This window comes from Tyto alba, unplaced genomic scaffold (assembly GCF_018691265.1).
Source record: "Tyto alba isolate M040663 unplaced genomic scaffold, T.alba_DEE_v4.0 Super-Scaffold_2, whole genome shotgun sequence".
NCBI lineage: Eukaryota > Metazoa > Chordata > Aves > Strigiformes > Tytonidae > Tyto > Tyto alba.
In genome coordinates, this window is record NW_024881282.1 from 91,556,976 (window position 1) to 91,570,746 (window position 13,771).

General features: G+C 44.1%; 1 protein-coding gene across 11 annotated transcripts in view; it reads right to left on the reverse strand.

Moving 5' to 3' along the window:
• Positions 1-5,770: 5,770 nt before the first annotated feature.
• GOLGB1 (golgin B1) overlaps positions 5,771-13,771 on the reverse strand; it is a 50,433-nt gene continuing 42,432 nt past the window's right edge. For all 11 annotated transcript variants that reach the window (XM_033003701.2, XM_033003702.2, XM_033003706.2 and 8 more), the window contains 5 exons: positions 12,810-12,968; positions 12,582-12,679; positions 11,776-11,910; positions 8,698-8,803; positions 5,771-7,455 (listed from right to left, as the gene is read on the reverse strand). In XM_033003701.2, coding sequence (XP_032859592.2) covers positions 7,321-7,455; positions 8,698-8,803; positions 11,776-11,910; positions 12,582-12,679; positions 12,810-12,968 — 633 coding nt within the window. In that variant the 3' untranslated portion in view covers positions 5,771-7,320. The remainder of the gene's footprint in view (positions 7,456-8,697; positions 8,804-11,775; positions 11,911-12,581; positions 12,680-12,809; positions 12,969-13,771) is intronic.

A 13,771-nucleotide genomic window follows, 5' to 3' on the forward strand; every position in this document is an offset into this window, starting at 1 on the left:
CATGCTAGTTTGACACCAGATAAATATCTCAAACCAAAATAATTTCCTTTCTGAATGAGTCAAATCGAGCAAAAAAACCTCCTAGAGTATCTATTTGACACCATGGCACGATATACAGGTCTTAGAGTAGAATAGGTCAGTTGGAAGGGACCTGCAATGACCATGGAGTCCAACTGTCTGACCATTTCAGGGCTGACCAAAAGTTAGAGCATGTTATTAAGGGCATTGTCCAGATGCTTCAAACACTGACAGGCTTGGGGTATCACATCAGCCAGTCTCCAGGAAGCCTCTTCCAGTGTGTAACCACCCTCTTGGTAAATAAATGTTTCCTAATTTGACACTGTCCTGCATGACATCCTTGTCTCTAAATTGGAGAAACATGGACTTTTTTGGATGGACCACTCGGTAGATAAGGAATTGGCTGGATGGTTGCACTCAAAGAGTTGTGGTCAACAGCTGATGTCCAAGTGGAGACCAGTGATGAGTAGTATTCCTCAGAGGTTGGTACTGGGAAGAGTGCTGTTTAACATCTTTGTCAGTAACATGGACAGTGGGATTGAGTGCACCCGCAGCAAGTTTTCTGATGATACCAAGCTGTGTGGTGCAGTCAACATGCTGGAGGATGCCATCCAGAGAGACCTTGACCGGCTTGAGAGGTGGGCCCATGCAATCCTCATGAAGTTCAACAAGGCCAGGTGCAAGGTCCTGCACATGGGTCAGGGCAATCCCAAACACACAGGCTGGGCGGAGAATGGATTGACAGCAGCCCTGTCGAAAAGGACTTGGGGAATCGTGGTTGACAAGAAGCTTAACATGACCCAGCAATGTGTGTTTGCAGCCCAGGCACAGTACCCTGGGCAGCATCAAAAGAAGTGTGACCATCAGGTCAAGGGAGGTGATTCTCCCCCTCTATTCTGTTCTCCTGAGAGCCCACCTGGAATGCTGCATACACCTTTGGGGCCCGCAACGTGGACCTGTTGGAGCAAGTTCAGAGGAAGGCCACAAAGATGATCAGAGGGCTGAAGCACCTCTCCTGTGAAGACAGGCTGAGAGACTAGGGTTGGTTCACGCTGGAGAAGACTCCGGGGAGGCCTTAGAGTCACCTTCCAGTATCTAAAGGGGGCCTACACAAAAGCTGTAGAGGGACTTTTTACAAGGGGTAGTGATAGGACAAAGGGTAATGATTTTAAACTGAAAGAGGGTAGATTTAGATTAGATATAAGGAACAAATTCTTCACTATGAGGGTGGTGAGGCACTGAAACAGGTTGCCCAGAGAAGTGGTGTCTGCCACCTCCCTGGAAGTGTTCAAGGTCAGGTTGGATGGGGCTTTGAGCAACCTGGTCTAGTGGAAGGTGTCTCTGCCCACGGCAGCAGGGTTGGAAATAGGTGATCTTTAAGGTCCCTTCCAACCCAAATCATTCTGTGATTTTATGACTCTAATGTCAAGTCTGAACATCCCCTGATGCAGCTTTGAACCATTCCCACAAGTACTATCACTGGATCCCACGGAGAAGAGCTCAGCACCTCCCTCTCCACATCTCCTCTTCAGGAAGCTGTAGAGAGCAATGAGGTCGCTCCTCAGCTTCCTTCTCTCCAAACTCAGAGCCCTCAGCCACTCCTCACAGGACATGCTTGTCAGCCTTTCACCAGCTTGGTTGCCCTCCTCTGGATGCATTCAAGGACCTTCACACCCTTCTCAAATGGTGGGGTGCAGCTCCTGGTGAGTCTGCACCAACGCTGAATACAGTGGGGTAACCACCTCTCTTTGCCGGGTGGTCATGCTCTGCTTGATGTGCCCTGGGATGTGGTTTGCCCTCTTGGCTCACTGTTGGCTCCTACTGAGCTGCTGCACACTGGCACCCCCAGATAGCTTTCTGCAGGGCTGCTCTCCAGCCACTCCTTTCCTAATTTATAACTTGTGCTCGGCCTTACTTTGTTCCAGATGAAGAATCCAGCATTTGTTCTTGTTAATGCTGCAATCTGTCTAGATCCCTGTGCAAGGTCTCTTGTTGCTTGAGAGAGTCAACAGCACCTCCTAGTTTATTATTGCCAGCAAAGTCCTGCATCCAGATCATTAATAAAAATACTGAACAAAATTGGCCCTAGAATTGAGTCCTAAGGAACACCACTGATGACTGATTGCCAGCCAAGTATAGCCCCATTCACTACAATGCTTTGAGCCCTGCTGTTTAGCCAGTTCTTCACTCAATGCACTGTGTACCTGACTCAGTACTTTACAGCACAAATAAAAATATATATAAACACAGAGAAACACAGACACAGAAACATACACACAGAGACATACACACACCCCCCCATATATAAACATATATACATGAATGCTCTTCATGTATCAAAGGATGCTGGGAGGGATGGTATCAAAAGCCTTACTAAGATGCAGAAAAACTACATTCACCACCTTCCCTTGATCCACTAAGTGGTTGACCTTAGCATAGAAGGATATCAAATCAGTTGAACAGGCCTTTCCCTTTGTGAACCCATGTTGACTGTGCCTGATGATTGCATTGTTTTTTAAGTGTCTTTCAAGAGCACCCAATATGATCTCCATATTTTTTCCAGAAGCTGAGGTTAGACTAAGAGGTCTGTGGTTTCCTGGGCCTTCCTTCTCACTGTTCTTGTAGATAGGAATAACATTGGCTAGCTTCCAGTCAGGAGGGACCTCCCCAGACTCCCAAGACCTTTGGTAGATGATTGAGAGGGGTCCTGCTGTAACATCTGCTAACTTCTTCAGTACTCTGGGGTGAATCCTATCAGGCCCCATGGACTTGTGTACATTCATCTGATATAGCCGGTCCCTTACAATTTCAGTGTTTACAAATGGGAAGTCACTGTTCCAATGCTTGGGGTCCTCTGACTTAGGGGACTGGTCAGCCCAAAGTCTATCAATATTATGAAAGACTGAGGCAAAGAAATCACTAAGCATCTCTGCATTTTCTTAATCCCTATTAGTCAGCTGACCATCTTCAACAAGGATCACTCCAATGTTTTCTTTAGACTTTCTCTTGATATTAATGTACTTGAAAAAGCTTTCCTTATTGTCTGACACAACACTGACCAGTTTCAACTCTGAGCTTTGGCCTTTCATGTCATCTCCCTGCACAGCTCTGGAATTGTCCTGCGAAGCCTGATCTTGCTTCCAGAGATCATACAATTCCTTTTTGCTCTTGAGCTCCATGAGGAGTTCTCTGTTTAGCCAAGCTGGTCTTCTGCCCTACTTGCTTGACTTTTGACACCGTAGAGTTGCCTGTTACTCTGCTTCTAAAAGGTGCTTCTTAAAAATTGACCAACACTTCCTGACTCCTAATTTCTCAAAAGCAGATTGCCAGGGGACACTGTTAAGTAGCTCCCTGAATAGCATGTTTACTCTCTCAAAATCCAGGGTAGCAACTCTGCTGTCCTTTTTTCTCACTACACTGACAATTTTAAACTTAACCATTTCATGATCGCTGTGGCCAAGACAGCCACTTATGATCACATCTCCCATGAGCACTTCTCTATTCACAAACAATTCTAGGAGGGCATCTTTCCTAGTTGGCTCACTGAGTACTTTTCACAAGAAGGTATCTTCCACAAAATTCAGGAATTTCCCAGACTCCCTCGTCACAGCAGTATGGAATTCCCAGTTGATGTCTGGGAAGTTGAAATCTCCCACAGGGACAAGGGCTACTGATACAGAGATTTCTCCTTATTACCTATAGAATAACTCACCAGTGCTATCATCCTGTCTGGGCAAACAATAGTAGCCACCCACCATGACATCTGCTTTGTTTTCCATCCTCCTAATCCTCACCCAGAGGCTCTCAACCACATTGTCCCTAACTGTACCTCTCCCTTACATATGGTGCAACTCCTCCACCCTGCCTGCCATGCCTACCCCTCCTGAAAAGCCTGTAGCCCTGCATCCCAGCACTCCAGTCCTGGGACTCATTCCTCGAAGTCTCTCCGATACCAATGATATCATAGCTCTGGGAACTGACCATCGCTTCCAGTTCATCCTGTTTGTTTCTCATAGCACTGTCACCCTCAGGCGATGCCACATCAACCCTTGTCTTCAGCTCTCCTGACGGTATCTCCTTCTCCCACTGATTCTAGTTCAAAGCCCTCTCAATGAGCCCTACCACTTTACAAGCAAAGATGCATTTCCCCCATCGGGACAGGTGGATCCTGTCAGGCCCCAGCAGACCTTGTGTTTTAAAGACTTTCATGTGGTTATAAAAAACAAAGTTCTGGTGGAGACATCAGTCCTGGAGCCAGGCATTGATGTCTTTGGCACATCTGTTTCTTCCAATGTCTCTCCCTGTTACTGAGAGGATTGAGGAAAACACTACGTGTGCTCCTGAATCTTTTCATATTCTTCACAGGGCCCTGAACTCTTTTGATCAACCTTAGACTTCTTGTTGCAACATCATTAATACCCATGTGAAAGAGCTGGAATGTGTAATAGTCTGAAGGCTATACTAAGCTTGTCAGTTGTCTGGCAACATCCCTGAACTGGGCCCCAGGGAGACAGCAAACATACCTGGAAAGAGGGTCTGGTCTGCAAATGGGTGCTTCTCTTCTGCTCAGGAGGGCATCACATATGACCATAACTCACTGTTGTTTCTTCTCAGCACTGGTCTCAATGCAGCTCTTGTTGCAAGGGGTCGGTTGATCTGACCTTGGTGAGAGTACTTGCATAGGTTCCTCCTCTTCTATCTCATCATGTGCTTTGTCTACAATATCCAGAGGCTCATACATATTCTGTGAAGGTAGCTGAGATGGTAAGGAGAAGTTCTTCTTATAGCTCTGTGCAATAACCTGCTTCCATTCCTCCCTATCCCTTATAATGCTGCCTTCCTCCTGGCACAAAAACAGATCCTGGACTTTCTCCTTCTCAGACTCTGTTGCAGATAGATAGATCAAAAAACTAGGCAGGACAGGTCCATCAAACAAAGAAGTAACAAAAACTTGAAATGTTTGAAACAGGAAACATCGGCTAAAATGCCACATCTTTCATTAGGTCAAACCACAAAGCTGTTAGGTCAGACTATGATTATCAGATCAGGAGTTCCTTCTGAGGTTTTATTTTATTTATTTATATATTTAATCTAAGCTGCAGCTGTTCCATCAGAAGGTATAAAATACTTAAATGTCTCTAAGCCAGCAGAAACTTGTCTTAGTTCAGGAAAACTTGCATCATGGGCTTTAAGGAAACATACCTTGCTTATAATTCTTGCTCCTATTAAATACAGCGGAAACATTATCTATGGTCCTACAAGACCCCATTATTAGCAATTGTTCTAACAGTGGTGGTGGACTGTAGTAGTGAACATAAGCAAAGTTACCTGTCTTTGGCTACAGAAAGTTGGAAGAGGACAATACGTTTTAACTAGTCCCATCTAATTTAATAGCATGCTTCGAGCTTGCTGTTGCTAACTCTTATGTCTTTCTTGGGTTTGCACAACTCTAACGGTGCGGTGTTCAGTCAAATGTGCCTAAATGCAAAGTAAAGTAAAATGCTTTCACTATTAAAGTGCTATTTTTCATTTGCCATTGCAGCAAGAGCTGAAAAAGGCTGAAAGGTGAGATAGGGGAAAAAAGTTCACCTCCGTAGGCATTCAAATATGAACAAAGAGAGCTTCTGCAATCAACATACAAGTAAGTGTATGCAAAAGTGACCTATAGTCCCATGATGATTCTGTTAAAGGTATGATACAACAGCAGCACTATACCCTCAAGAGACCTCTGACATTTACACAGTTACACAAATTCCATCTGAAAAATAATCTTTATTATATATACGGGAGCACATGCCCCAGGAAGCTATAGGCAAAGTATTTGGTCACTGAATTTTATGTAGTTGAGAAAGCCCACACAGATAACCAAGGGTAGTGCACAAATGGATACACAGCGCCAATGTTCCGGACCTGCCAGAGATCCAGTTATTTTAGCTACTACGATGAAATCAATCCATCCTCAAACAGCTTTTGTTCACTGGCTAGAGAATCTTAGTTTACAAGCAGTATCAAAAGAACTACCTCTTTCCCATGGGAAAAATGTGACTTAATACTCTAGCAAGAGGCAGATACAAGCCTTCTGGCAAGTACTCTAAACAGAATGACCACTTGGTCTCTGACAAGGAACTTGATTGGAACTATCTTCTTTGCATTCAGCATGCTCCCTTTGGAAGAGGGCAGTCTCAATTCCTATAAGATCAAGTCCATTTGTATCGGTTTGCTTTAGATTCAAACAAGTCCAATGACCAGCACTAGGTTTCTACAACAGTCTTTTCGTAAAGCAGAGATGCCAGAAGGTTTCAGATCTCTAGTCCCTTCCTCAACATAGGGGAGAAAGTTTATTTATGGAGCTTCTGCCTTTGATTTGGGTCCGCATACTACATCATAGAACCCTTCAACACAGCCTGTGCAGGTTTAATCTTGTGACAAGGGTTCAGTGGACGAGAATGCAGGAAGTACGGCAGCTCTCATTTCAAGAGATATGCAAGCACCTTCCATCATGAGAGGTGCACAAATGCTATAAACAGCAAGGTTATTAACTTAGAGCTATAAAGATTCTTGTTTCCTACTCTTTGTCAATAATTAAATAACTGACATTATTTATTATTTATAGGCTTGTAAGGGAAGACATATGATTGTTTTTAAATGGAATGCTCAACAGGTCCATATATATTAATTTTTGTCTTTCTTCAACAGGAGATGCAACTGAGCAGGAAACACAATTTTGAAATTCAATTCATGTTCCTTAAAGTGTCCACAACTTCCTTAGGATATGCATTTCAAACAGCACTAAGCTACAGAGCAATTCTAAAGGATGGAGGAAAGAGAAAAAGCTTCTCTTTTTTATATCTAGCTACAGGGTTTCCCCAACCCAGCTCACCAATTCAGTTTAAGAGGGGGAAGATCCTGAAGTTCCTAGAGGTGTTGAAGTACTGCAGCAACTCAAGAATATTTTCATTATTCCTACCACAACACAATACTATATAAAATGAGTGGTGCTACCTCCAGGTGCAAAACAGATGCCGTGCTTGAAGCCTGTAGCGTGAGGACCCTTGCTCGGAAAATGTACCACTCATGTGAAAACACCAAAGGAAAGGCAGATGTCCTGGAAACAAATCCCAAGCATCAGCACTGGCTGCTGCATACTCAGCAGGCAACCTAGGTGCAAGCTGCTGGGTGCAGCTGCTCCTTAAGGGCTGATTTGGAAAACAGGCAGCTGGGTGAAGTGCTATCCTGTCAATAGGGAATGCAGGCCCTCATTACACAAAAGTCTGTGGCCCAAGAAAAGGCCGTTATTCCTGTTCATAGGTGGCCTGTAAAGCACAGGAAGAGCAGGACATGGAGAGCAAGCAGATACATAGCCACTAGCAGAGGCAAGTGGGTCCGGGAACGGAAGAGAGAGCGTAACAGGCGTCGTAGTCCAAGGATATGCTGAGTCTGGAAGAATAAAAGAGAGACTAGTCAGTACCAGGAATGGTTATGTTCCCAACTGTCCTCACCCAGAGCAATCCAGACTTCAAAGATAAATTTGTTTCAGCTATTGAGCATGAACCTTCCCAAACCCATTCCACTGTCAGATTTGACCTCTAGAGCCAATCCTCAGTGATATATCCCCCCTTCTCTTTGCAGGTTTCTCATGAGCCATCTCTCTCCAATTCTGCTTTAGAAAAGGCAACAGAATGTAAAACATTTCCCTCTAACATTTGGTCCCTATAAATTTCTAGCCCCTCCGAGTGAAAGATAAACAAATGGATCAATGGTACTTTTCTGCTAGGGCCTTGAGCTACTAGGAATCCTGATTCACTCTGTGGCTAGAAGAAGAAAATTATTATTTATTTGTTGTGTTCTTTCACCCTTGCAGCTGAAAGGACTTCTGAAACTGTTGAACAAGCTGCTGTAGAGTGACCTTATTCTACAGGGGCTCTTCCAGGAGTCTTCAGACAATGTAACATTTACTGCCAAAGTTCCAGTAGAAAGAAAAAACTGTCTGTTCTTGTAACAAACCCCAAGCATAAGAGAGTAGCATCCAGTTATGGCTTCTGCCGTAATTCTGCTGATGCTGCTTTTGAGAGCACCACCCCCAAGTCTTGAGGAGATCAGTGGGCAAACTCTTCAGCAGGGCTTCATCCTTAGCAAAACAGGACAGGTGACTGCCAGGCTGTCATTCACTGCAGCGAAAAAGCAGTCTCCACTTCAGCTCCCAGACTGACTGACACAGGTTTGAAAGACAATGAGTGAGGAAAAACTGAGATGGTTGCTAAATGAAAGGGCAGACTCTCCAGATATCGCAGATGCTAGGGCCAGTCATAGGTATACTTCTTACGCATGGGATTGCACATTGTTTTCACAGACTCTGCCTATTTGCTCATCACTGAGGCCTTGAATATTCCACAAAGAACCTGGGACCACGTTTTAGGTACAGACAATGCTGGCCTACATTTTAGTGCCTTCTGAAATTTAGTCTGCTTATGAAAACTGTAGCAGAGCCACGATCAGAACAATATGTGGCTTTTGGCATGGAAATCAGAGCAAGACAAGAGCAGAAACCTACACAAACCTGAGCAGATTTAAATGTGCCTACAGAAGGACTTGGCTGCTATAGGCTCACAGTTTTCACTTCACATTTTCTTGCATCAACCAGGGTTCACATTATTGACAGCTGTGAATGTAAATTCTTACTTTGCTGAAATTATTATCCATGGAGTCAATCAGCAAGGAATGCTCATGACCTGCAGTCATATCAATGCTAGCATTTAAGGAAGATGTCCATTCACTTGACTGCAACCTGCCACAAAAAAACATGAAATTAAGTTCAGTTTCTTATGAAGCCACAAACCAACTCTGTAAACAAGCTTAGGAAATAAGGTATTTCTTCAAAAAGTAATCAATCATTCCAAGCAAGCCATGGCCTCACTTGACAAGGACTGGTTTCATTTGTACAACATAGTGACTCCTGAGCTCAAGCTGAGCAGGACTGGGTAATCCAACTAGTCCTCCTTCCTCCATCAGGAGGCTGGTGAAACCATAAGAGAGTAGGCATATTGTGCTCTCTATACAAATTATACTTGCTCAGTGCCAGCCACTTCCTGTGCCCAAAGTCATAGCCATAGTCAGAGAGAAAAGTAAAGCTTCCATACTGCATGATGTGCAGATTACTGTTCCTCTCCAACAGAGAGTACAATTCAGCTGTTGGCAGTGGTTCTTTCTTACCTAATGTATATCCTGTCACTTCAAAACTCATGATAGTTTTTGGTGCTGCTTTTTCCCTTTTGTCTTTCAGGAATTTCAAACTCTTCAACTTGACTGAAGTCTCTATGTTCTACATGCAGGCTTTCAAGTGAAATTTCATAGCATGTGACTTGGAAGAAGCCAGGGCAGATAATTTAACTGTGTATTTTTAATTTTATTACATTATTTTGGAAGACAGCTCTGGTCCCAACAGTGCTGTTTCTTGCTAACTGACAGATATTCAAGATCGATATGATACTATTAAAGGATGAAATGTGGACTCAACACCATGAAACTTTCAGGCTAGCATTAGCTAGTGAAATGAAATCAGTTGTAGGTGGCTTTCATAGCCTTTAATGCTAGAAGGGGCTACAGTTGTCTGAGTTGTGTAGCAATTACCAAGGAACTTCATCCAGAATTCTTCCACACAGACCATTATTTTTTGGCTGAATCAGCATGTGTGTCAGAAGAAAGCTATTGTTTTCATGTAAAAGTCTCCAATAGTGAGGGTTTTTTTAACTACCAGGAAATGCACAGCACAAATGCCTACAATCAAGTTATGTGATAGAACCCACTTTTATAGTCAGTGAGGAGAAACAAGCATTTCTAACATGCAACTCACTGCATCCCAATCCGAACATCAAGTCTAGGTCAGCCTCCTTTTTCCTGCTGACTATAAGGGCATCTGTCAAGTAACCTGAGGTACACAGTGTATTGGGTATACATTGCAATGTTTTGGTAACAGGGAGTTGCAAGGGAGAGCTGTGTGGCAGGAGGCCATGAAGTGCCCTGTACCAGTCACAGATGCTGGCTTGGCAATGGATGATGCCTCACTGTGTGCCAAAACTACAACCAGAGGAGCATACTGTGCCTCTGTTCAAACATATTTAACAAAGGGTGGTAGCTGCAAGGGGAAGGAAGAAATGAGTAAGTAAAAAGGAACAGCAGAGAGAAATGACTACATTCTGACCCCAACTTCCTATACTGCCGTTTGCCTCAACAAAGGGACTGAATGGAATGTGCGGTATAAACAACAGCACTGGATACTAGGAACGGGAGAAGAGAGGTGTCCAGGCTGAATTTGAGCCTGGGAAAGGCAGAGGGAAGTGTTTACCCTAAGTGTTTAGTTGTTTGTCAATACCCAAATTAATTAAAAGTTTATATTAATTGGCAATACATTGAGTGACATTCTTCAAGTCAAGACTGTTTTGCCCATGACAGGTAAGTGCTTATGGAGGAGACAAACACCCTGGAACTATGAAAACTCATCTTCCACCTTCACTCAATTCCCAGTAGCCAAATTGTATTTTCCAGTAGTTAATTTAACTCATTAAGAAAGCTGGCTCCTCATTTCTAGTCGGAATTTGTCTTTATGTCATAGAATCATAGAATGGTTTGGGTTGGGAGGGACCTTAAAGATCATCTGGCTCCAATCCCCCCTGCCATGGACAGGGACACCTTCCCCTAGACCAGGTTGCTCAAGCCCCATCCAACCTGAACTTGAACCCTTTCAGGGAAATGGCAGCCACCGCTTCTCTGGGCAACCTGTTCCAATGCCTCACCACCTTCATAGTGAAGAATTTCTTCCTTTTATCTAATCTAAATCTACCCTCTTTCAGTTTAAAACCGTTACCCCTCGTCCTAGCCCCACAACTCTCTGATAAAGAGTCCTTCCCCATCTTTCCTGTAGCCCCCTTTAAGTACTTGAAGGCTGCTATAAGGTCTCCCCGGAGTCTTCTCTTCTCCAGGGTGAACCAACCCTATTCTCTCAGCCTGTCTTCACAGAAGAGGTGCTCCAGCCCTCTGATCATCTTTGTGGCCCTCCTCTGAACTTGCTCCAACAGGTCCACATTGGGGGCCCCAAAGGTGTATGCAGCATTCCAGGTGGGCTCTCAGGAGAGCAGAGTAGAGGGCGAGAATCACCTCCCTCGACCTGTTGGTCACACTTCTTTTGATGCCACCCAGGATATAGCTGGCTTTCTGGGCTGCAAACACACATTGCTGGGTCATGTTGAACTTCTCATCAACCAATACCCCGATGTCCTTTTCGACAGGGCTGCTGTCAATCCATTCTCTGCCCAGCCTATATTTGTGCTTGGGATTGCCCCAACCCATATGCACAACCTTGAACTTTTCTCCTCAACATCTAGTCAGTTGTCTCATTCTATCTTTGTCTACAATTGAAGGATAGCCTGAATATCAGGAAACACTTTTTTACTGTAAGGGTGACTGAGCACTGGCACAGGTTGCTCAGGGATGTTGTGAAGTCTTCATCCCTGGAGATATTCAAAAGCCATCTGGACATGGTCCAGGGCAAGTGGCTCTAGGTAGTCCTGCTTGAGCAGGGGCATTGGACCAGATGACCTTCAGAAGTCCCTTCCAACCTCAACCATTCTGTGATAGACATAGTATAGTTGTTTCTATGCCCCAGTGACATTCAAAGAAAGATGTAATGAAGCGCAGATGAACACAGAGCTAGGACCACCATACTTTTATGGTGATACTGCCTGCTTGCGCAAGCTCCCTCACCTCCTGATCTGATCCTGTGCTGCAGAGAGTGCTTCCTCTACAGCAAGACGACGGTCCCGTTCTTCCTCCAGCTGCTCCTCTAAATACCTCAGATCCTGCTTTGTGCTGCTATGTAAATGTTCTGTTTCAGATAACCTGTCAGAAAATAACCGAGAATATGCCAAAAAGGGCTAATTAATGGGCCATTCTGTTTCTGGTTTATTCACTGATGCAGTATGTGAACAGACTCCAATTCCCTTCTACTCCACACAGAAGACTTAGTTATCTTTTACTAATATATCCACGTTATTTGGAAAGCAAGAGAGAAGATATATCTCTTGAAGCTTCTGTGTCACATCAGGAAGGAATTCCTTGGTTTTGTCATCTGTGGCTCCACCTCTGAAAACTATTTTGAAAGGGTATGAGGAATCATATGCTAGACCTTAGTTCCAGAAGATTACAAGGAATCATGTGGTATATCTCAATTCCAGACACTCTCAGGCTAACATCCTTCACACTGGGACCATTGATATACTTAAGCAGTTACTGAGGTCACAGCCCATCAAATCAAAGATGCTAGTTTAACTGGTGATGGTCAACCAGAATTGCTGCTGCATGTTGTCTCTTCATTTTCCGAAGTTCTATCCGAAGAGATAATTAATGACAGCTGTCAAGTGCATCCAACAGTTCCTCCACTTCAGAAGGTCCTAGTGTGGAACTGAGTTTTTCCAACACTGACAGAGAGTAACAAAAATAGGCCCATCACTAGCCCAGAGACCTCCATCAGGACTAACATTCCCACCCCTTTTTTCTCAGGCTTTCTTTACCTCAGCTGCAACTCCTGCAATTCTGGTGTGTAACTGCCTCTTTGAGGCTCATTCTTTTCTTGGGGTGCTCCTGGAGCAGCATCTGTTGCAAACAACTCCTGAAAGAAAGCATGAATGTATAGCAGATAGCGCTGAATCAAGAGGATAGAAAGTAGCTATAATGCTGCAGTTAGCGAAGCTGTCTGCAATAAGCTTTTCCCTCCCTTGCACCAAGACCACCAGCCTTACCATGCCCTTGTCTGCAGACTGCAGCTCCTGAAGCTGCCTCTCAAGCACTAAGCAGCGGTTCAGAACCTCATTGTAGTGCTGATGGCTCTCACAGATGTTCCGACTGCTACTGTGCAGCTGGACGGAGAGGGCATTTTTCTCCTCAAAGACCTGAGATAGCTGAGAAGAGAACATACCTGCTAAGTAGAGAACTCATATTTTTGTGAAAGCAAAATTGCTCTCTATGTAACTGAGGGTAAGAATTTTATTGAGAACATGGGAACTGCCACATGGCACGTTACTAAGGTCCAAAGACCAGTGATAATCTCCAACAGTAGCTTGTGGCTAAGGTTTCCAGAACAGGAGTCCCAAAATATCAGCATGATGTACAGAATAACATGCTTCCAAAATAAGATTTCTAAGATTGACCTAAACTTTTCAGAAATACCATCAATAAATTACGATTTTACATGCTTGCTTTCTCCTTAAATGCAACTCTCTTTCTGAAGATTGCTAAATTCTGAGTCTTCCATCTCAATGTGGGAATCTGACTGCTTGTGTTTCTGCACTGAAATACAGAAACATTTTCAAGATCACAGGCAGCACTGAAGATCACAAGCATGCCTTCTCTAGAAAGAACTCCCAACAATAGAAATTAAACCTGGAAACAACTTTCTCCACATAAGCTCGCTCTCTGGTCCCTTTGTCTGGTCTCTCTCTCTCCCCTCCATCCTTCACCCATTGTCCCCTCCCAATCTGTCCTCCCTCTCCCCTTCTCTCCACTCTTTCTTTCCTCCCCTCTCCTTCTCCTCTTTTATCCTCTTCCCTTCTCCTTTCTCCCTCTGGTCACTTTAGAGAAAGGGCTCTAAAATTCAGTGGCCGAAAAGTTGCTGATTCAGACACTACTGTCACTGATCCTCCTGAATATGATCTATATATGGCCTGGAATATGCCTCTGGTCCATTCAGGTCAGCTGTCCCAGC